Genomic DNA, 24,206 nt, shown 5'->3' on the forward strand with positions numbered 1-24,206 from the left:
TCTCATTAGCGTTAGTTGCTGGTGTCATCTGTGGCGATGTTTTTTGTGTCTGCTATCACAGGAAATATGGTGAAATCAGCTGTTAGCACCAGCTTGTGAATGGTGCGATGAATTTATCGCCACTTTGGCGGCGATAAAGTGCCGCTAACTCAGAGATAGGTCCTTGAAAATATGCCCCTCTCAGTACTACTTCTTATTGTATTTTTAGTAGAATTAATAACATATGGATTTAAAACAGAAAATATATTTGTAGCCAGACCTAAAAGTAGTATATTGCTGTTCAAACATCAGTAAACATGTCATTTACATAAAGAGAATATTCACACAATTATATCAATAAAGCCTATTATGTTGCAAGAACGCTTAAAAATGAAAATATAATGCTTTTTAGGTATAAAGTGTTTGTTTATCTTAATTTTCTAGATTGATTTATCTACTTCTGAAGCACAAAATACTCTGAAGTATTTTGATAATATGGTTTCTTCTTTGCTCTCTGAAACATCCATACAAACCATCTCACAAGAAATTTCTGCTGCCAGCACCCAGCGAGCAGTCAAAATCAATGCATTCAAAAATGGAGCAGGATACAGAAATGGACAGTTAATTGTCGCGAAATCATTCACAATGGTAAGTAACAACTGCAAAGTAAAATAATTATTTCATTGCTCGGAGATGGAAAGGGCTAGGCAAATGGAAGGGCAAGAATATATTATAATTGCTTGGGCATTGGGCACATTTCCAAATGTAGACTATATAGTCCTGTTTATGATTAATCTGTGTATGTGACATCCAAGTGTGTGTGTATGTGTGTGTGTGTGTATGTGTGTGTGTGTGTGTGCGTGTCTGTGTGTGTGTGTGTGTGAAGTCTTTTTACACATAACGTCACATTATCATTGCCTGATTCCAGAGCAGAAACTAATAAGTGATTAATGTTTCACTGTGTCTCCAAATGAATACACCTACTTACAGAGAGGACTGGCCAGGGAATTCAAGTGCTACTCTCTACCACCACCCAGAAAAAGTTAGTGGTGCACATGCATCCAACCCTTAGTCATTTATTAGTTTCTAACATCTCCATGGAGAAGGAGACGGGGAAACTTTTGATATCATCATGTCTATCATCCTGCACGCAATTGAGTGAGAGCAGCCCATGTCAGAGGAAGGTACTTAAACCTTCTATCTGCTGAAATTGAATTCACTGTATCCATCTGCAAGTAAACACTGAAACAGGAAACATATATGAGTATTGTATGCGTACTCCATACTTTAAATTCCCCCCGATAGCACTGATTGGACAGACTCTAGAATAAAACGCACTCTCGGGGCATTGACAGAACATTCCTTCATTTTATTATAAAACTCCATATGCCTGCGTAGGAATGGATGACTCAAGCAAGCAGGTAAGGTTTACGTCAAAGATGCTAATCACAAATGGCCTAATCAATTATGCATTTTAGCACGTTTGCTAATTGGGTTCCTCGTAAATATGAAATCAGGTAGAAAAGGTATCCCCTAGTCTGGGGAACATTAGGCTGACACAATTGACATACATAGGTGATTTGATCCAGCTATCTATGACCCCAGTTGGACTGAAAATATTATTGAATAAGATTCAGTTATCCACTCAAGAAAACTGTTTAAAATGAAACTTGTCTAAAACAAAAATGATGTATTTTGCATGCATCGAAGTGTTTATTGATAACCTCCCGACTGAACAAGTTAGAGGCTAAGGGTGTCATTTAGAGTACAGCACAGTAAATCGATGATGCTCCCTCCCAGCCAAACTTGCCAACCCCTCTTTCTCTGTAGTAGCGGCTCGCATAGGGCATGCTGCGGAGCCGTGGGGCAAGGCGGGGGAGGGGCAGGGTGGGGGGTAGCAAACACGGACATAGGACGGAACGGAGGAACGTAATACATACATGCCAACATTTCAGAAGAGCAAAGTGGGAGATTTTTTAAAAAATTCGGGAGAATGGGGCCTTGAATCGGGTTACTGTCATGTATCGGCTTTGGAAGTGTGCTGCTGCAGGACTGGACATTTGAAACGCAAATGCACGTTTTTTGCTTACATTTCAGAATCATGGAGCGCAATGGCAGGAAGAGAGAGGGTGATGCAAGTGTTGTGCACTGGCCTGGCAGGTTGCTGGCAATGCATACACCCCCCCATGGTGTGTGGCAGCCGGGGCTGAAACAGCTTCCCGGGCACACACACAGCCGCCCGAGTATTTCACAGGTCTTTAAAAGACCATTCGCTTGTTAATGGGGCTTTATTGGTTTTTCACCCCTTCTAGAACCCCTGCATCCCCACTCAGACTATTCCTGGAAGAATTAGCACGTTACACAATACCAAGCCCTGTCAGCTGAAACACCAGAGGAATCGGGTTTTTGCTTGCAGGAATCGGGAGGCGGGAGGCTAGCCTTGAAATCGGTAGTCTCCCGCCTGAATCGGGAGGGTTGGCATGTCTGGTAATAATTACTTTCCTCCGTTCCGTCCTATGTCCGTATTTGCTACCCCCTCAACCTGACCCTCCCCCGCCCCACAGCACGCCCTATGCGAGCTGCTACTGCGTGAAGTGCTGGATTAACACTTGCAGAACCTCAGCTGGTGTTGCGGGCGTAAGCACTTAACCAAGTGCCCATCTGCCACAGGGTAGTCAGGTCACAGTGGCACTTACCCACCCTGTAGAAAGCAGGGTGACTAGCACTAATTTTCTCTACCCAAGATCGTCACGTCAGGCAAAGTGGTGCCTGGTAGAGACAATGCAAAATCAGAGCCAGACTGGGATCGGAAACCAGCTTTGGCATATTACATGCGACCGGCCCCTGGAAGGGGGAGGGGGCGGGGGGGGTCATACGTAATTGTCAGGACTGGAACATTGCTGCTGCGCTTTTGCTACAATGGGCCAATTTTGCAGCACTGTTGCAAAACCGGCCCCCAGTAACAAAAACGGACCTCACCAGTACAAAACAGGCCCCCACTCTTGCTGCCCACTGAGGAAATGCCCAGAGCCCGCTACGGCTAGTTCGGCTCTGTGCACAATGACAACCACGCACAGGGAGAAAACTCCCTGCATGTGAGGTCCATTGTTTGTAGACTTTCTGGAAACAAGCTCCCTCTTCGGAAGTTTGTTTGCAGAAAACAAACCTTGCTGAACAGGTGGTTCAAAAATGAGGTCTGCTCAGCAAAGAATCAGTGCCTTCAGTCTACCTGCTGACGTTATAAATATACTGAAGGCATAGATATCAATGCAGGGGCTGGTGGGGATCTGTAAACATGGAGGGAGGTACTTCCAGGATGTAAACAAGCATCTACACATATTTGAGTTTTGTGATGGATTACAAATTGAAGTGGAATGTACATCAACAGAAACATTGCACCATTGTATGGGAATTGTGTTCATCACAAACAAATGTATGTTTATATATGGTTTTAGTTGAATGCAGTAATGGCCTGAAAGTGTCAAATAAACCCTATTCTATTGTATTGGTCAAATGAATTTACTGGTGGCATTCCTCTGTAAATTTGGAAGGTACTATGATATGCAACTGTCGTGAACCATTAACAACCTCCCTCCTTCCTGAATAAACATGCTCGCCTTTACCCATGCCTATTTGCATGCATGATTTTAACTGAACATATGCACATGCTCTCTCACCACACTACCCTCAACTGCTGCACCCACAGTTCAAACACAACAGTTGTATCACTACACCACACAACTTCATTCACATAAACACACACAGCAAACTCTAATATTCCAACCCATGACTCTTGCTAATCAGCGCTCACTTAGGCCACACACATGCAGCCAACATTGATGATAACTTCACAGATAAAAAAGAGTTATAGCTTACCAAACCTTTTCTGTCATCAATAACAAGCGCATCATAGATGATTGCACAATTAGCCACCAGACAAACATTCACAAAACCAATGGCGACTTAACTACAATTAAAAAATCAACTCTACAAATCACAAGACTTACCTCTCAAAACTGCAGTTTACTTACTTAGATCACAGAGCAAACCAGCTTTTCACCCTTCTCCATCTTCTGAAGAGATCAGAGAGGCCCTGGATGCTGAAGGCAAAGCTGCTCGATCTATCCTCAGCTTTTGGTACGGTCAATCATGACCTTCTTTTTGACCATCTTCCTAAGATTGGAGGGAATGGGACAGCACTGACCATGTTGCTTTCCTTCCTCTCGGAGTGTGTACAATTAGTAGCACGTGACTCCCATGTTTCGGAACCTTTTTCATTGCTTTGCGGGGTCCCTCAGGGGTCCTCGCTTAGCCCCACGCTGTTTAATGTGTATGTATCTTCACTAGCCTCGTTGATAAGATCCTTCCGCTTTTCACCCACTTCTTATGCTGATGACATGAAAAGTGTTGCGTCATGATCTAATCATGATATAGACACAGGACCCAGGACCCAGTCTCCCTGACTAAATGTTGGCCATCAGTAAATGGATGGGTAATAATTGCTTAAAACTTAATTCAGGGAAGACGGAAGTCATCCTCTTTTGAAATCAGATATCCTTCTGGTCACCATCCTGGTGGTCAGGAGAACTAGGCACCCTCCCAGCACCGGTGCAGAAGGCCAGAAACTTAGGAGTCCAAATGGACAGTAAACTCACCTTTGGTGACCAAGTTAATGCAGTCACCTCATCCACTTTTGTTACCTTGAGGATGATTTAAAAAATTCTCCATTAGATGCCCCCTGATTCACAAAAAAACAGTTGCCTCCTCATATAAACTTTATTGTTGTTATGGGCTGTACCTAAATATACATCACCAGTGCCTGAACAAGCTGCAAATGCTACAAAATGCAGTTGCCAGGCTATTATCTGGAATCACAACATTTAAATCGATAAGTACTGCCATTTAGAATCTTGACTGGCTGCCTGTTAGGTGTTGCATTAAGTTTAAGGCTCTTTGTACCACCTATAAGACACTCCAAGACACAGGTCCCCACCACCTGAAGCAAAATTTTAAATTGTATGAGCCCAATGGAAACCTTAGTGTTTTTCTGGTGCTACAACCCTGGTTGTTCCTAGATTCAAGTGAGTCAGCATTCTTACTTGCACAGCCAACGCTTGGTACCACCTGCCCTTCTACTTTAGATCCTCTCATAGCTTGTATCCTTCAGGAAAGAGCTAAAAACCTGTCTCTTTAGGAATTAGGCCTCGTCATTTCCTTGTGTAAACCAGAACTGGTGCCAGGACACCTCTGGATAATTGAGCACTCTATAAATATATTTAACATAACATAACATTTAGCAATCACCTACCAGTACCACAAACATTCTCGCAGTATTCTGCGAGCTCATGTCAAAGGTTGCCATCACCAAGTCCACTTATAATGGGAATACAGTCTCCCAGGGGAACTCACCAAAAAATCAATGAAAAAAATATATAATACGTATCTTCTCAGCATTTTCTGCCCTCTTTGCTAATCAGGAATGGCCTGACCACCATGCTTTTCTTATTAGCATAACCATCCGCAAACCAATACATAGGTGGCAGCCAAACCAACAAAAATCACAATGTTTCTTTTATGGATTTCAGTAAAAATATTAATTTCTCTCCCACTCAGCACACACCGTTACTCATCCCCATACAATAAAAAAATAAACACAAACCATCTTCACCTTTGTACACCTCACAGCTTAACCCCAGCAAAAGACTCACCCTTATTCATGAAAAGAAGACATTGAAAAATCCGTCTCCCAGTCTCCACCCAACCGCACAGTTCTGAACATTGCAAACAAATACCAAACATTATAACAGCATATCATGAATTGCACTCCTTGATACCAAACATTATAACAGCATATCACGAATTGCATTCCTTTTACTAACAAAGAGGGACATCTCTATTTAAGGTGGTCAACCAGTGCATCAATCTTCTAGCATCACCACATATCTCCAACTCAATAGAAAATTCCTTTGACATCAACTATGACATCAACGACTATAATGTAAAAAACATTTGCAAAATTGATGCCAGAATACCCTTACCAAAATACTCACTATGGTCAGCTTCATTGACTCACTGAAAGTCCTAATATCCTCTCACTTTCCATCATTGAAACAATGGCCCATCATTGATTCACTAGAAGCCCTAACATCCTCCCACTTGCCAGAATCAAAATACTAGTCTTCCTCCATCCTCTCTCACTTTAAAAGAAAACCTCCTCACCTTGAACAAACTCTCCAATGATCATCCCATCACCAAACTTCCTTACCTATGAAAATATTGCATAGAGCAGGTGCGATGCAACCCCTGCAGCCTATGTTGAACTCCAGCAGCTTCTTCTGGTTCACCAGATCACTTACACCCCATGACAGCACTGAAAAACAATTAGCTAGGTAGCAAGTGATGGTCTCTGGGTCACTAACACAAGAGATGCTTGCCTCCTCGTTCTCTTAAACTTGTCAGCAAACTTCAACATCACTGATAATAATTTCTCATCTCTCAACCCTCTCTTGTCGCCTCAGTTTCAATGAAGAATTCGTGGCCTGGCTCACCTTTCGTCAATCGTATCTACTTAGCATGAGTAGTGGCATAAATTGCATCAAACCATGGCTTAAAACTAACAAAGCATAAATACATACCTTACACATGGAAATCAATCAAACCAGACCATGTTTGCACTGCTCAGAGGCATTCCTTGCAAAAATTATCTTCATCCATTGCTATAATTTGACTACATAAGATGCAGTAGACCAGACCCTGCTACAGTCACACATACCCATCTTCCTCCTACTTAACCACTATAGCAGCTGCCAAATAAATATGCATGATTAGCCCATTTATCTTCAAAGGGGTTCAGACCTACCCCTGTCACATATGCACACTCTCATATTGGTGTCATTGACTCAGATGTTCTGTGCCGATTTGAGCAAACACTGGTTGTTGCCCCCTGTGTGTTGAGTCTTAAAGCATGTTTTTCACAATGACTTCTTCTGTGTCTATATGTTAGGATTATTGCATCCATTGGTGTGCCACTTTATAAGAGAAAAGAGAGGCTGCTTAACCACTGGTGACCTAGACAGCATTGGTTTGATCTTGACTGTCACATTATGTTTGATGTTACTTTGATCATATCACCAGCTTATGGAGATCTTACCCTTGTCACACAAATATGTGTTACTTGAGACACTCTGTGAATATTGCAGCTTTTGTGACAACTTCTAGGGCCCGATTCACAGAACAAGCTGAAGACAAAATCCTAAACTTAGTACCATTTTGGTATTCACAGAATGCACTTACTACTTCTGGTATTCACAGAATGAACTTACTACTTTTGCGATTCACAGAATAAACTTACTACTTTTGCTATTCACAGAATGGATTTACGACTACTAACTTTACGTCCGCACTCGGGCTAGAAATTCCGGCCCGGAGGCGGAGCATCTGGCCCGGAGGCGGGGCTTCTGGGCCGGAGGCGGGGCTTCCGGGCCGGAGGCGGAGCTTCTGGCCCAGAGGTGGGGATTCCGGCCAAAATCTCCACCTCTGGGCCGGAAGCTCCGCCTCCGGCCCGGAAGCTCCGCCTCCGGCCCGGATGATCTGCATCTGGCCCGGAAGCTCCGCCTCCGGCCCGGATGATCCGCCTCCGGGCCGGAATTTCCGGCCCGAGTGCGGACGTAAAGTTAGTAGTCGTAAATCCATTCTGTGAATAGCAAAAGTAGTAAACTTATTCTGTGAATCGCAAAAGTAGTAAGTTCATTCTGTGAATACCAGAAGTAGTAAGTGCATTCTGTGAATACCAAAATGGTACTAAGTTTAGGATTTTGTCTTAAGTTTGTTCTGTGAATCGGGCCCCTAGCCTTTAGAGTTCAAAGGTGAAGAATATTTAATTACTTATTGAATTGCTCCTTGACCAAGAATGCATGGACAATAAACATATTAGTAAAGATTTAGTGCAATGGCAAAAAATGTCTGCTCTCTGTTAGAAACTGAACTCTGTTGCAGTACCCAGCCACTTTTTGCGTGATATCTGATGCAACTTTTACTGAAAGTGTACTGGGTTCCTGCTATCCATGTCCCCAGTAACAGTGTTTTTTCCCTTAACTGCACCTTAGTTCCACAATTGGCACCCCGTTAGGATCCCTGTAGGTCCCTAGTAAATGGTACCAATGGTTCCTAGGGCCTTGGAACTAAGGAGGGTTCCTAATGGCTGCAGCACGAATTGTGCCACCCTAAGGGACCTCTCGCCAAGCTCATGCATACTGCCATTGCAGCCTGTTTGTCTTCTAGTGCAGAGAAAAAAGCAGAGTCAACATGACACACATACCTGTGTGTCATGCCTACCCAGCACTGCATGTGGCACAGGTAGGTCACCCCTGCAGCAGGCCTAAGAGCCCTAAGGCAGGGTGCACTATACCAATGTGTGGGCATATATGCAAGTCCACCCTTAGATACTACCACTGCTCAGGGAAGCCATACTGAGTACATGGGCAGGTTACTCATCATTACGAGTTTCCCAGCTACATGAAGGCTTCACTGTACCAAACACCTGGTCATAATAATCCCACACTGATGTCAGTGCTGGATGTATTAATAAATGCACCCAGAGAGCACCTTAGAGGTGCTCCCTGAAAACCTACAGACTGCTAGTGTGTTGAAGGACCGGTCTCGACCAGCCACCCAGCCTAGACAGGTTTTTGACGTCCTGAGGTGAGAGCCTTCGCTCTCGGACGCCAGGCACAAAGCCTGCTCTGGAAAGTGGTATTCACAGCTCTTCCACGCAGGATGTGCTTTCCAGGGAGGGAAGCTTCAAAGGGCGTGCTGCCTTTGCTATGAGACCTAGGCCTCTCCAGATAGTGGAGATGCCCACCACCCTATCCAGACCCCACTTTTTGGTGGCAAGACAGGAGGGAAAATTAGTAAGATTAGGAGCCCACATTCAGCCAGCACCACCTCTAGGGCGGTCCATCTGATGTGGATTCCTCTTTTCAAATTCCTCTATCTTGTTTTGGATGGAATGAGCATTCTAGGGTTAGGGTTATGCCCACTTCCCACAGGAAGTGGTCATATAGCGGGTGTAGACACCCTGAAGGTAGCAAGCCTATTGGCTACTACCTTTCACTCCCTTTAACGCCCCTAAATTGAATATTTAGGTGGGATCCCTGAACCCAAGAACTCAGATTCGATGGATCAAAAGAAGAAGGACGAAGAAGGTCACTGCCTGGCAAGAACTGCAGCAGACCTGTGGACTTTGGAGTGAAACCCTGCCTGTCCTCAGCCCTCTCTCAACAATGGCAACAGTGACTCGTCCTGTAAGCTGGAGAACTACCAAAGCCTTAGGTAGCCTACCAGCACCTTGAAAATCAACTACAGTCACCCTTGGAGTAGAGGAGCTACTCCCCTGCAGTCCACAGGCACCCATAAGCAGAGTTTGGTCCACCGCCTTGAAGCCCCCTGGCCCGACCAATGCCACAGCTGACCAGGAGAAAGTACTTATGTTCTGGAAGGTCAGATCCGTCTCCTCAATGAACGTGAAGACACCAACACCAATCAGAATCAGGCAGCACCAACCCTGAGGGTACTGGATGCCCTGCCCCACACACCAACAGTGAGAGTCCAGTCTGGCTTCTTACTGCACCAGGCCCAAACAGCCGTCGAGGCACATCAGCATTGCTGAGACCTGCTTCGTGAGTGGTCCAGCTGCATTGATTTTGCCCTCTGCCAGCTGTTTGTCCCTGACTGTGAGGACATCTTTGCGCACACAGCCTAGCTGACCTAACCCCTCTGCACCAGATCCGCTGGGCCCGGGTCCTGATGAACCGGCTGTTCCCCCTTGCTCCAAGACCCCTTGCAAACCAAGACCCCATTTGGGAGCTGTTGGGTTTGACCTCAAGTACCCCTGTGAAGCATGTTTTTGGGTAGCCCCCCTTTCATCGAAGCCCCAGCTACCAATCTTACCAGCACCTTGCTCCAGGTAGAACCCGCGTAGTTCCAGGAGAACTGCTGGTAGTACTTTGGACCTTGGCTCACTACATTTCTGAACTCCAAAGGTGAATCCCTGAAACCGACTGTACCTACCTATATACATCTTATAGGATTGCATTGTGCATTAAATCGTTTGCAAGTTTACTTACCTGTGAATATGGCTATTGTAAACAGTACTTACCTTTGAATGAAGTTCTTGGTTTTGAAATATCAATAAAAGAAGTCTTATTTTTCTAATTTGGTTTCAGATTTATTCTTTGAGTGTGTGTCTAATTCAGTGCCTCTGTGAGTACAACAAATGCTTAGCACTACACTCTGGTAAGCCTAACTGCTCGCCCACAATATCACAAAAGGGAGCACTCGTATTATCTGCTTTAGCCTCTGTAAACAAATTTGGGACCCACTGGACTCTCTGCACAGTGTACTTTTTTTAGTACACTATATAGAGACCCAGTTTCCTACACTCTTGTTTTGACAACATTGTATGCCCTTTCGTTTAATTTATAGTGTTCCCACAAGGGAGAATCAGTCTGGCGCTGTGCATCATAACTAGCTAGGGAACTAGATCACGATTTTGTTCAAATAACTGGCGGTGGTGAAGGAGGCTGCAGGAAGTTTTCACCGTTTTGACTGGGAGCATAAGGAGCTGACAGTTCCTTGTCATTATATGGGTACGGTGCTCCTTGAAGGGGTGGTTCATCAGCTTTTGTCTGAAGTACTGAACCAGCGTTGTGAGTATATTTTGCTTGGATACTGGGTCCATATCCTGAGAAGAAGTACAGGAGTGAGACAGCATTGTGAGTATTTGCTGCTTAGATCTTGGGTCCATAGCTTGAGAAGGCCTGTCATCTGATCCCTTCCTCTTTTTGATATTAGGTCTGAAGATGTTCAAGATTATGCCTGCATGCAGAACAAACAGGGTGGGGATTGTTTAGTGCTAGTTCTTAATCAGAAAACAATTGTGAATGTGTTTGAAGTGCAGAAGCACTTGTGTTTCTTTTCCATCATTAAAAATGTATCATGATGAAGAAAATTATTGGTCTTCCCATGTTGCTTCAGTAAAGTTCAATTTCTTAGCTACTTGACATATGTACACTTTTGTATGTTACTCTTTTCCTAGCTGCTCGACATGTGCACACATCAGCTTAAACTTCATTGGCCAGCTCGCAAACTCTACACTATTGATGGCTCTCAAATGCTTCGTTTGAGTGATATTGAAGCCTGGGCAGTGAATGAGTGCTTCAAGCAAAGTGACTTGGAAGAAAATGGCACAGACGAAAGTGTCCTCCCTGGAAATGAAGAAGGTAACATTCAATATCTTCCCTTTCAGATAGAGGAACACAAAGATCATACCTGCACACATTAAGCACATCCCAACCTACATTTGAAATCTTCAGCAATCAAGAGTCTAGAGATGGTAAAGTTGCAGCCTGATATAACTACATGAGTGCTTCATGAGGCGATTATTTTGATAGAGGATTTATTAATAGTAAATTTTAAAGAATGTGGTTTTGACTCCTCAAAGTTTCTCGGATTGCTTTTTTCTATCAGTCCCCTATGTATCACATGTCCGACTAGACCATTCAGATCTAATGATGCTTTTCTGTTGAGGAGCATCATCTAAAATTGTTACATTGATATTTCAAGAGTAGGTTTCTCGAAAGTGAGGTAATAATGTTCATCATTACAATGTGATAAAGTTACATAAAATCACTTTTCATGCTGAGTATGCAATGACGAGCTTTTGGTAGTGCATTCACTTTCTAATTTTTAAGCTTTGCTTTGTATAATTTGCAACCTGGTATTGTATGGGTTTTGACAAAGGAATGAGTTTTAACCCCTTCGCTGGTAGACCTTCCCCCCCTGTGCTACGCCTTTTTTTTGGGCTGTTTGGGATAGTTCGTGCTTCGGCCCCTGTAACTTTTTCACCACATAAGGTATACAAGCCAAATTTGCGTCCTTTTTTTCCAAACATCATAGGGATCCAAAGGTACCCAGGGTTTGTGGATTCCCCTGGAGGGGACCCAGAAATTAGCCAAAATATAGCTACATTTTGTTTTTTTGGGGGGGGAAATGGGAAAAAAGGACTACATATGAAAGCCTCTGATTTTTTCCCCACAAATGGTATCAAAAAAGGGGTTGTGGTGCTGAAATCACCATCTTCCCAGCTTTTAAGGACAAGCAGACTTTTGCCAGTAAACCAAATTTCTTTACACAGTTTTGGTATTTTTCCTGGACATAGCCTATTTTTGCTATTTTATGTGCTTTCAACCTCTTTCCAGTTAATGGTAGAAAGGGACATAAAATCAATAATGGATCCTGAAAAGCTATACATTTTAGAAAAGTAGGCAAAATTCTGAATTCAGCAAGGGGTCATTTGTGTAGATCCTTCAAGGTTTCTTTATAGAAACTAACCATTGAATATAGGAAAAATGTTAAATTAGTTGAAAAAAACAGCCATTTGTGTCAACGTTTTCACCTGTAACTTATTCTTATTATGACAGCTGTTTGAAAGCAATATACCATTACATTTTTTGTACCTTTCTGGTTGTGGGGATATATAGGACTTGTAGGTTCATCAAGAACCAGACAAACCCAGAGCCAATAATTGAGCAGCGTCTTGCAATGGTTTTTTATTATGTGCCGCGTATATAGCAATTAATTTGGGAAAATATACAGATGGAAAAAAATGGTATGAAAGACACCTATGTATTTCTGAAATTGGAACAAAATATAGAGTTTAGAAACAGTAGATATTTACACATTTCCAAAATTATGAGTACCCATACTAGCATGAGAATTATAGGTCATTTTTCAAAATGACTTCTTTTTTACACATTGTCTTTCATTTGGAAGGCAGAAATGCATCAAAAGTCAATAGGTAATAACAGTTGCTCTACAATTCTGTGTTACCCTAAATCTCCCAATAAAAATAGTACCACACTTGTGTGGGTAGGCCTAATGCCTGCAACAGGAAATGGATCAAAACGCATCGTGGACACACTTTATTTTTACAGTGAAAACTGACCCTTTTTTTGTAAAGTGCCTAGCTGTAGATTTTGAACACTAGCTCTGCCGGCACCTAGGGAAACCTATCAAACCTATACATTTTTGAAAACTAGACACCCAGCGAAATCCAGGATGGGGTGACTTGACTGGTTCCCACCAGGTTCTGTTACCCAGAATCCCTTGCAAACCTAAAAACGTGTCAAAAAAACACATTTTTCTCACATTTCTGTGGTGGAGAGTTCTGGAATCTACGTAGATCCACAAAATTCCACCCACTTGGTGTTCCCCAATCTCTTCTGAGAAAAATGGTACCCCACTTGTGTGGGTAGGCCTGCTGCCCGTGGCAGGAAACGGCCCAAAACGCAATGTGGACACACCACATTTTCGAAGTGAAAAGGGACCCTTTTTTGCAAAGTGCCTAGCTGCAGATTTTGAACCCTAGCTCTGCCGGCACCTAATGAAACCTAGCAAACCTATACATTTTGAAAATGCAGGATGGGATGACTTGACGGGCTCTCACCAGGTTCTGTTACCCAGAATCCCTTGCAAACCTAAACATCTGTCCAAATAAAACATTTTCCTCACATTTCTGTGGTGGAAAGTTCTGGAATCTGCGTGGATCCACACAATTTCACCCACCCCGTGTTCCCCCAATGTTTTCTGAGAAAAATGGAACCTCACTTGTGTGGGTAGGCCTAGTGCCAGCGACAGGAAACGGCCCAAAATGCAACGTGGACACACCACATTTTCCATGACCTTGACCTACTAGGTCTCCCTTTACCGGAGTGACCTTGCGCAGTAGGCCTGTGTGCCCACCAGATTCTGTGGGTGCCCCCCACGCCCTTCCATTGTACCACCCAGGGGCTGAGGTTATGCCAGGTTGGCGCCCAGTGCGCCTGCACAGGGGTTGGCCCAAGCGGCGACTGGTAGCGGAACTTCCTACCCCCGTGCCCATCAGTCTACCGCCCCCCTGGAGTGTGATGAGGGACCACTGTCCCCCCCAGGCGTCCCCGTTAAACAATGGGATGCATACTAAGAGAAGTAAATATTTCCTAGCAATCATGACCTTACCGCCACAGGCCAGCATAGTTGACTGACTATCTGGCCTCCCCATCCCCTAACGGCCTCGAGGTCATGCCCTGTGACTTGCCGCTACCAGCCAGGCTAGCATATTCTCTAAGAATATTTAATTACCTATTTTTGAGAGGTGAACCCCATCCTGTAGATAACAATGTTCTCCCCGGATGCACCCATGCGGAATTGTCCTAAATTTTGGAGTCCTGAAAAGTCGGTCGATCCTATTATTGATCCTCTTTTCAGAATGATTTAATGCCCAAACAGACTCCCCCCCTCGCCATTGGAGTCTCGGGATCATTTGAGACCATACTAAGGTTGCTAGGGGACACTGCTTGGCCAAACATCCTATTTCTGTCATTAGAGCCTCCACCACCCCCTTTCTGCCCATGTGTGCCAAGTCATTCCCTCCCAGGTGTATTATTATTGCATCGGGTGTCACCAGGGACCTAAGTAACAAAGGACCAATGAGCTTCTGGAACTGTCCCAGTATCAAACCCCCTTGACCATGCATTGATAGATTCCAACCCTCTTGGTGGGCCCTGTCCACGAAGCTGCTTGTGCAGAATTGTTGCTTCAAGTTGTTGATATATGAATGTCCTATGATCCAAACTTCTCTGCGGCCCGGCACCCCGGCGGGCACCTGGAGCGGGCGGGGCGCATTTGAAACAGCATTGATGACAAGTTCCCCTCCTGCGGGACAGGATGTGAAAACTGCAGAGAGATGGAAACAAGGCCAACGTTAGTGATGATACTTACAGCAAATGCAACCGGACATAGCGCTTGTAGTAGTCTGAAGACCAACACCCTATTCTTTGACCCTCTTGACCAGTTAGTCCCCGGGCCGTGGCCTCTGTGGCTGCCCCAATCCTAAAAGATTGGGTCCCAAAATTGGAGGCGTCTAAGCCTGCTGCACCTAAAGCTTGAGCAAGGAACCTCCCAAACTGGAACTTTGTCAGGGGGGAACTGTCTTGGTGGATCGTGCCCTGAGGCCTGCATGCCATATATGACTTTAGGTGGCCCACTGGACAACATGGGCTCCCTGGCGCTCTCTGCAGGATGACATGGTCCCCCTTCCCATTCTGATACATCTTTGATCTGGGAATTGATAGTGACATTTCACCATCCTGCTTTTTAACATGGGCAAATGGCATCCCCCCCTGCCAGTCCATCTTGTTACGTGATACCAGCTCTCCCACCCTGAAAGCACCATAGAAGGCAAGGGAAAAAGCACACCGGAATAAATGGATCTCATGGCTGGAACTAAATATTTTTTCCAACGCTGCCATGACAGCTGTGAGTCCCTCAATACTAATCGGGTGTCTAACGTCCGACTGCGTGCCCTGCAACCGCTGCCAACCTTCCAGAGCCCTTTGGACCAAGAATGCACCCGTGGGATCCCGATGCCACATCATTTATGCAAAAAATGCCACTGCGGTCATGTGGCACTTTGCACAAGCCACCAACCGCCCTCCGTCCTTTAGTTCCCTTAAAAATGATAAGATGGAGGCTGGGTTATGCCTAAATTCTTTCCCAGTGCTGTCCTAGGGATGCACAGTATGCGGTAAATGCCCCCTCACAGGCCCGCCTAGTCCTGGGCGCTAAGCTAGCTGCCACAGATGCTCCGGAAAAGGTGTGGGACAGTCCGCTGCTTCCGGATGATGAGACCTGAAAACCTGTCTCTCGAAACAAGACAATGCATCAGCCACATGGTTGAGAATGCCCGGGACATGCCTAGCTCTAAACAGCACATTTAGCTTCATACATTGCAGCACAATTCCCTTAAGTAGGCGAAGCAAAATTTTACATTTTGCAGACTGTAGGTTGATGCATTCCACCACTGCCATGTTGTCTGAGCAGAAAACAACTGACTTATCGTGGAACTGTTGCGGCCAGATTGTCACAGCCACCAAAATGGGGAATAGCTCTAGAAATGAAACGTTACCTGTGAAACCACTCTCAACCCACCAATTGGGCCAATGTCCTGCCGCCCAGTGGGGACCCAGGATGGCCCCAAACCCCTCACTCCCTGCCGTGTCTGTCATCAGCCCAAGTTCTAGACTGGACCTGGCTGGGCCACACTAACGCACCATTGAAGTCGCGCAGAAATGCCAACCAAATCCGCATATCCTGCTTAACCTCGCTAGACAATAAAGTGTGGTGATGCTTGCTCTTTAGCCCTGACATTGCTTGGGCAATGGACCGGGAAAAAGGGCAGGCCATGGGGATAATTCTTGAAGCAAATTTGAGCATGCTCACCGTTTTTTGTAACAGGTGTAGAGTGACTTTTTCTTTCTGTAGACAGTCCGCTAATGCCAGCGAGAAAGCTTTGACCTTGCTCATGGGTAAGCGTGACACACCCTCAACAGAATCTAGTTCAATGCCCAAGAATTCAAATTTTGTTGCTGGCCCAACTGTCTTACCCTGCGCCAGGGGGACCCCTAGTTCCCCCATCAGTGTGCAAAATGTGTACAATGCCCTGCGACACTCTTCTGACTGTGGTGCACCCTACAACAAGAAATCATCTGGATAGTGCAGTACACAATGGTGCCCTGAGACTTGCCTAAAAACCAATTCCAAAAAGGAGCTGAATTTCTCAAAATATGAGTAAGAGACAGAGCACCCCATTGGCATGCACTTGTCCATGTAGAACTTCCCCACGAAATGAAAACCCGGTTGGTGGAAGTCCTGTGGATGCACAGGTAGTAACCAAAATGCAGATTCAATGTCTGACTTTGCTAATAAGGTGCCTGGGCCAAACGATCGCAGCATAGCAATCGCCTGGTCCAATGATGCATATTTCACGGAGCACAGGGCTCCATCAATTGCCTCATTCAAGGACTGGCCCCTAGGAGCAGATAGGTTATGGATGAGGCGGAAATCCCCTGGATCTTTTTTGGGAACTACCCCCAGAGGTGAGCAGAAAAAATTATCGACAGGCATTGAGTCAAACGGACCTCCCCAATCGCAGTTCTTTCAGTAGTTTTCCCCTTGCCACAGTTATGTTGTCTCTCACAGACTGCTGATTGCGGCAATAAGACACCCCTGAGTAACCTGGGGCTGGGATCCGGAAACCGTCCCTAAAACCTTCCAACAAAATCCGAGCTGTGCTTGGGCATGAGTATTTTTTCAACCAGGGTATCATGGCCATAATGTCAATAGGTGAGTGCGCCTTTACAAACAATTGAACCTCATTCTTGTTTCTTGGCCCCCTTGTCTTTTGATTTTTTTAAAACACTTAGATTCTGGGTGTGAGGAGAGTCCACAGAATGAGCAGGCATGCTTGAACTTACAGGAACCATTGGGTCTGGTGCATGTCTTTCTATTGCAATCCCAACATAATCCCTTTTTGTTGCCCACCCCTGCCCCCCCACTTTGGGGTGTAGCTGGCCGAAAGGACTGCACCTTTGGCGCGTCCATGCCTTGGTAATTCATGTGTCTTAACCTTAAAATCATATCAAACTGGTCCCATGTGAGAGCTGAATCAGATGCCTTTACCCTTCTAAAAGCTTTGCCATATTCCTTCCAGCACATCCCACCATACTCATCATGCGCACATGTAATTCTGTTCTGGTAGCACACCAACTCCGCGCTTAGCCCTGGACACTTCTCTATCAGTACCGCATGGAAATTCCCAAATGCTTTTATCCAAATAATCAGTTTTTCTTCAACCTTTTTCCTAGATGGCCAATTGGCCCATTCCCATGGGTGGGCCCATTCCCTTGCTTTCTTGGCCTCCCCCTTCTCATCTTTGTCTACCAGTAAGGAAAACATGTTTACATATTCACCCCTCAAATCTGTTCTTTTACATCCTGTGCAATGTGCCTAGCCAAACGCTCTCTGTTGGAGCACACATCCCCCAAACCTAAAATTGGCGGCAATTTCACTGTACCTACCAATGTGCCCTCTTGCGTCTTGGTGTCTTCATGTCCCGCAGCTGCAGCTTTCCCTGGGGGTTCCGAGTCAGTTGTGATGCTCCCTGCCTTTTGGGGAACCTCAACGTGTGGCGGCACAACATGTGCTGCTTTCTCAACTCATGCTACTAAGCTCCTCGCCTCCTCTAAGGTATTACCTTCTGCTGACAGGACCCCGCCACCTGTAGATGGAATCAGTGCTCTCGCTTTTGCCAGCCATGGTAGCAATGCTGCTAGGTTTGCCACTATGTCCTGCTGACCCGGCGCTACATTGGGAGCTGCTGCAACTAAAGGCTGCGCTGGGATCTCAGTAGTATTTGGTGGAGTCGCCCCCCCTGCAGGGACCACATGTACTGGGAGCGCAGGCCCCGTAATGGCTGGTACTGCTGGGACTGGTGCTTCTGGACCTGGGATGGCAGGTATAATAAGAACGGGTATGGCTAGTGGTAATGGGGCCACTGGCACTGGGATGGCTGGTGCTACCGGCTCTATGGCTTGTGGCACTAGTGGTATTATTACCATCTCAGGGACAACCCCCCTTTTCCCCGCTTGTCCTTTGAGTTCTGCTGTACTTCAGCAAAAGCTGCCCTGGGCGCCACATTAGAGCGTCTGGGCCTGTCCTCTGTGTCTTCCTGCCCTTCTACCCTTCTGGTTAGGTCTACCACTGTTTGATTTAAATCTCTCATGGAGCGCATCATGTTCGACATCTACTCTTCCATACTGGATGGAACCTGCTATCACTTGCTCCCTGTAAACAAAACACCCTCAGTGTTCCTGTACACTTTCCCAAATACGAGCACTTGTTTGCCTATGCGCCAGCATCACCTTGTTAGCAAAATACACAAGCCAATGCTAGCACCAACCCACTGCACTGCTACCCCATCTGTGTGATCACAAACTTTCAGTGCTCACCAACCCCTAGGAGCAGTGTGCAAATGCAAACATCAAGCCACATGTTCTAAAAATGCCCCATGCAAAATCACGGCTCCCCCCCAACACCCCCTTACCTTCCTATAATGGCAGGACCCCGAACCGCAGCTACAGCCAGAGCCACTCCCACACGTTCAAGAATGTGGGGCAAGTGAGGATATCCTCCAACCCGCGTGGCTCCTGGTCTGTGCTTGCTGGTCCCGGTCGTGCAGAAGGATGGGGTGACTTGACTGGCTCTCACCAGGCTCTGTTACCCAGAATCCCTTGCAAACCTAAAAATTCGTAAAAATAAAACATGTTTTCCTCAAATATCTGTGGTGGAAAGTTCTGGAATCTGCGTGGATCCACAAAATTCCACCCACCCCACGTTCCCCAAAATCTTCCAAGAAAAATGGTACCACACTTGTGTGGGTAGGCCAAGTGCCCGTGACAGGAAACGGCCCAAAACGCATTGTGGACACACCACATTTTCACAGTGAAAAGGGACCCTTTTTTTGTAAAGTGCCTAGCTGCAGATTTTGAACCCTAGCTCTGCCGGCACCTATGGAAACATAGCAAACCTATACATTGTTTAAAACTAGACACCCAGTGGAATCGAGGATGGTGTGACTTGACTGGCTCTCTCTAGGTTCTGTTACCCAGAATCCCTTGCAAACCTCTACATTTGTAAAACAAAACACATTTTCCTCACATTTCTGTGGGGGAAAGTTCCGGAATCTGCATGGATCCACAAAATTCCATCTACCCCACATTCCCCAAAGTCTTCCGAGAAAAATGTTACCTCACTTGTACGGGTAGACCTAGTGCCCGCAACAGGAAATAGCCCAAAATGCAACGTGGACACAGCATATTTTCACAGTGAAAACGGACCCTTTTTTTGCAAAGTGCCTAGATGTAGATTTCGAACCCTAGCTCTGCCGGCACCTAGGGAAACCTGGCAAACATATACATTTTTTGAAATTAGAGACCCAGGGGAATCCAGGATGGGGTGACTTGTCTGGCTCTCACCAGGTTGTGTTACCCAGAATCCCTTGAAAACCTAAAAATTTGTGAAAAAAAACACATTTACCTCAGATATCTGTGGTGGAAAGTTCTGGAATCTGTGTGGATCCTCAAAATTCCACCCAGCCCGCATTCCCCAAAGTCTTCCGAGAAAAATGGTACCTCACTTGTGTGGGTGAGTCAAGTATTTGCGACAGGCAAGGGCCCAAAACCTATTAAGGCGACTTCAAAATTACCTATCACATTACAACCTGGTTTTTCAAGGGGGGAGTCCAATGTGTTTTTGGCCCCGGGCTCAGCGGGCACCTAGGGAAACCTACCAGAACCACACATTTCTGAAAACTAGACACCCTGGGGAGTCCAGCAAGGTATGGCTTGCATGGGTCCCACAGCATTTCCCTACCGAGAATCCCTTTCAAACCTCAAATATAGATGAAAAAAATCACTTTTTTCTCACATTTCTGTGTGGGGAAGTTCTGGAATCTGCGTGGATCTACAAATTTCCTTCTACACAACATTCCCCCAGGTCCCCTGATAAAAATGGTACCTCACTCGTGTGGGTGGGTCAAGTACCCGCGACAGGCAAGGACCCAAAACCTATTGAGGCGACATCAAAATTACCTTATCAGAATACAACCTGGTTTTGCAAGGGGGGTCCCATGAGTTTTTGGACCCGGGCTCGGCGGCCACCTAGGGAAACCTACCAGACCCACACATTTCTGAAAACTATACGCCCAGGGGAGTCCAGAAAGGTATGGCTTGCCTGGGCCCCCCAACATTTCCCTACCCAGAATCCCCTGCAAACCTCATATTTTGTTGAAAAAGTCTAGCTTTTCTCACATTTCTGTGTGGGAAAGTGGTAGGATCACCGTGCTGACACATATTTGCTACCACCCAGCGTTCCCCCAGTTCTTCCGATAAAAATGGTACCTCACTTGTGTGGGTAGGTATAGTGGCTGCAACAGAAAATGGCCCAAATCGTACTGTGGAGACTTCAAAATTACCTATAACAAAACTATCTGGTTTTGGGGGGGACACCTGGGTTTTTGGCCGTGGGCTCGCCGCCATCTAGGAAAACCTACCAAACCCACACATTTCTGAAAACTAGACACCCTGAGGAGCCCAATGAGGTATGGCTTGTGTGGATCCCCCAATGTTTCCCTACCCAGAATCCCCTGCAAACCTCACATATAGCTGAAAAAAACACATTTTCCACATATTTTTGTGTGGAATCACCATGGCGGCACGAAAGTCATACCCAACAGCATTGTCCTTAGTGTCCCGAGTAATATGATACCTTTTACCAAGATAGCCACCAAGCCCAAGGCCAAAAACCCAGGTGACCCCAGGGACCACTGACTGCCCTTAAAAAACTTAAACGAAAACGTTTCATTTTCATTTTCTTTTTCTTAAATGCATCCCGTTTTCCTTTAAGGAAAATGGGCTGCATTTAAAAAGAACTGCTTTATTTAAAAGCAGTCCCAGACATGGTGGTGTGCTTAGCCCAGTAGGCCACCATCCCTGGGATGGCCTGTCATTCCCAATGGGCTCGCAAATTGCGAGAGGCTCATTAATATTCATGAGCATCGCAATTTGCGACCCCATTGGGAATCTCAAACAGTGTTAAACACACTGTTGTACATGCCAAATAGCGCCTCTCAAATTGCGATTCGCAAATGCGACCCAATTTGCAAGGCGTTATTTGGCAGGTCGTATATCTGGCCCTATATGGTTTCATTGGACTGATAAGCCCACTCATAAGGGGACCCTAAGAATCTAGTATTCCTGAGGGCAGATTTACAAGCCACTTGCGCCACTTTTGCGTCACTTTTCCCATGTTAAAAGTGACGCAAAAGTGGCGCAAGGGGCTTGTAAATCTGCCCCCTAGTTTTTAGTTAGACCGCCACAGTCGTACACAGGCAAAATAGCAAGCCCTGGCCAGCCACGTCAGCCCAAAGTCCGCACTTAAGCTAAGAGCTGCTGGCCAGCAGATATTACATAATGTACTTTCTCAGTGATAACTTCCGCAGTTAAGAACCGGTTTGACCCAATTGGTGGTGAATGTCCCCAGTGGTATCCTAGCAGCACTTGGAGCTAATGAACCAGGATTCTAATTCTGTTAAGTGCATGCACAATAAAACGTTGCAAATCTGGCAGACAATATTGGTATATCCTTGTTTTGCATTGACACGTAACTATACTACATGTGGCCAGGTACTATATGGGTATGAACTATTTTCTAACATTGGTGGTTTATATGTGCACCACCGTGTGAATTCCCATTGTATGTAAAAAAAATTATGATGAATATTTTAAGTAAAATACATCATATATTATGAAATCTAACTATTACCTTTGTTTAAATATGTAGTTGTTCCCCTCGCAGCATCATTCATAAATATGTTAGGTATTGTTACTTTTCAGAACACTCTGAACTAAACTGACGATGGGTTCAGAATTACCTTGTTTTATTGGTCTAGGAAAGTAATTTAAAAAAAAGTAAAATACCCTAATTTAAGATAACTGTAAAAAAAACATTATATTAGATTTAGAACCTAAAAGTTAATCACTACTCTTCATATTCTAATGATTCAAGAATGCATATGAATACAAAAGTGACATGAGTGTAATTGCATTTTTTCCCATTCCAGTCAAGCAGTCGAGCAAAGTAGGAAACAAATCAACTCCTCACTCAAAAGTCACGGCACAAGACTTGGAAAGTATGGACGATGCTCTGCTAACGCTAATACTCAGAAACCCAGTTGATGTCTGGGTTTCCTGTGGAGAGCCTTTTCTGTCTTTGGATGGTAAGGAGATGCTACCAGAGTGATAGATTTTAGGAAAATAATGTGTCGCATATTTTATGTGAAGGGTAACATGGTCTTTCATTTAATATAATCGGGGAAAAAGCGGTTGCCTCAGGCTGACTTTAATTTCTGGGGAATATCTTTTTTATGGCGGTCTTGGTTAACAAGTGTATCTTTATGCACCTAGAGCAGCGTGAAACGGATAAGATATTGATTTATTTATTTACTGGCAATCTCCATTGTTCTGAATGTTTTCTTCCTCAGTAGAGCAGATACTTGTCTGATATACGTTGTAAATCCGTATTTGTAAAGCGTTAACTACTCACCCTTACGGGACTCAAGGCGCTGGGGGCCGTTGTGGAAATTAAGTGAGCTATTGCCCAGAGTCACATGGTGCTGAGCTGAGCTGCCGCCGGAGCAGGGGAGCAAACCGTGAGCCCTGTGCTTCCGAAGTCAGCTGCCCTGGCCGCTGCACCACACCTCTCCACCTACCTAGATATGCATCTCATTAACATATTTACAGACACTGGAAGCCTCCTCCTAAAAAGTAGTATACATTTGCACCTGCAGAATAACTACCATGCTTGGGTGCAGAGTTATAGCTTTTTTCAGATTATGGATGGAATCCTGCAGCAGTCGCAGTTTCAAGTTTACATTTTGGAAACGTTTTGAGAATTCTCTTTTTGAATGCAGGAGTACACACACGTATATTAATATAGGCAAAATTAAAACGAAGCAAATGCACTTACTAATTATTTATCTCGTTTTTCCAGTAGGGAAAATGTTTAATCCTTTACTTTATCCTTTATTCCATACACAGTGTTCCTTTCCTCTTCCCACTCAGGATAAGCATTTACTCCTGTCCTTGACGAGAGTAAATATCCAGTCATTTCTATGATGGGAAAACATATTGAAAATCGTTTGTGCATACCCGAAAATGTGTAGGTTTATGTATTCAAAAACAGCATTTGATGGATGGAATGCTTAAAAATGTTAAACATTCTCCCCCAATACAGAGATCTGGACCTAATTCCATCCAGTTTAGACCCAGCCATATACAAATCAGTCTTGAACCTGCTCCCCATGGGAACAGTCCAGCTCGAATTACAAGGCCAGGTCCTCCCTGGACCAGAAACAATCATCCTGGGACCGGCTTCGTTGGGGCGACAACTGATGGGCGGAATCCTGAACAATGTCAAACATTCCCCCGAAACAGAGATCTGGGCCTAAACCCATTGTTGTTTTTTGCACACTATGCCATTCTAGTTTAGACCCAGCCATATGCAAATCAGTCTTGACCCTGCTCTCCATGGGAGCAGTCCAGCCCGAATTGCCAGGCCAGGTCCTCCCTGGACCGGACACAAGCATCCTGAGACCGGTTTTTAGTGATATCACTACTCATCAGCCAGGCTAACTTTAAAAAAAATATATTTATTTATGGATTTTTTAATGTTCCAGTACATTAATACAAGTAGTAAAATATAGAACATACAAAAAGAACAGAAGAGCATCAGTC

The 24,206-nt window shown here is 45.0% G+C and overlaps 1 protein-coding gene across 2 annotated transcripts in view; it reads left to right on the top strand.

Annotated features, from left to right (window-relative positions):
- Positions 1 to 24,206, top strand: part of DCDC1 (doublecortin domain containing 1) — a 1,503,674-nt gene that overhangs the window by 1,312,120 nt on the left and 167,348 nt on the right. For both annotated transcript variants that reach the window (XM_085648291.1, XM_085648292.1), the window contains 3 exons: positions 424 to 627; positions 11,075 to 11,258; positions 22,535 to 22,690. In XM_085648291.1, the coding sequence (XP_085504417.1) occupies positions 424 to 627; positions 11,075 to 11,258; positions 22,535 to 22,690 (544 nt within the window). The remainder of the gene's footprint in view (positions 1 to 423; positions 628 to 11,074; positions 11,259 to 22,534; positions 22,691 to 24,206) is intronic.

This window comes from Triturus cristatus, chromosome 3_2 (genome assembly GCF_964204655.1).
Source record: "Triturus cristatus chromosome 3_2, aTriCri1.1, whole genome shotgun sequence".
NCBI classification, from domain to species: Eukaryota; Metazoa; Chordata; class Amphibia; order Caudata; family Salamandridae; genus Triturus; species Triturus cristatus.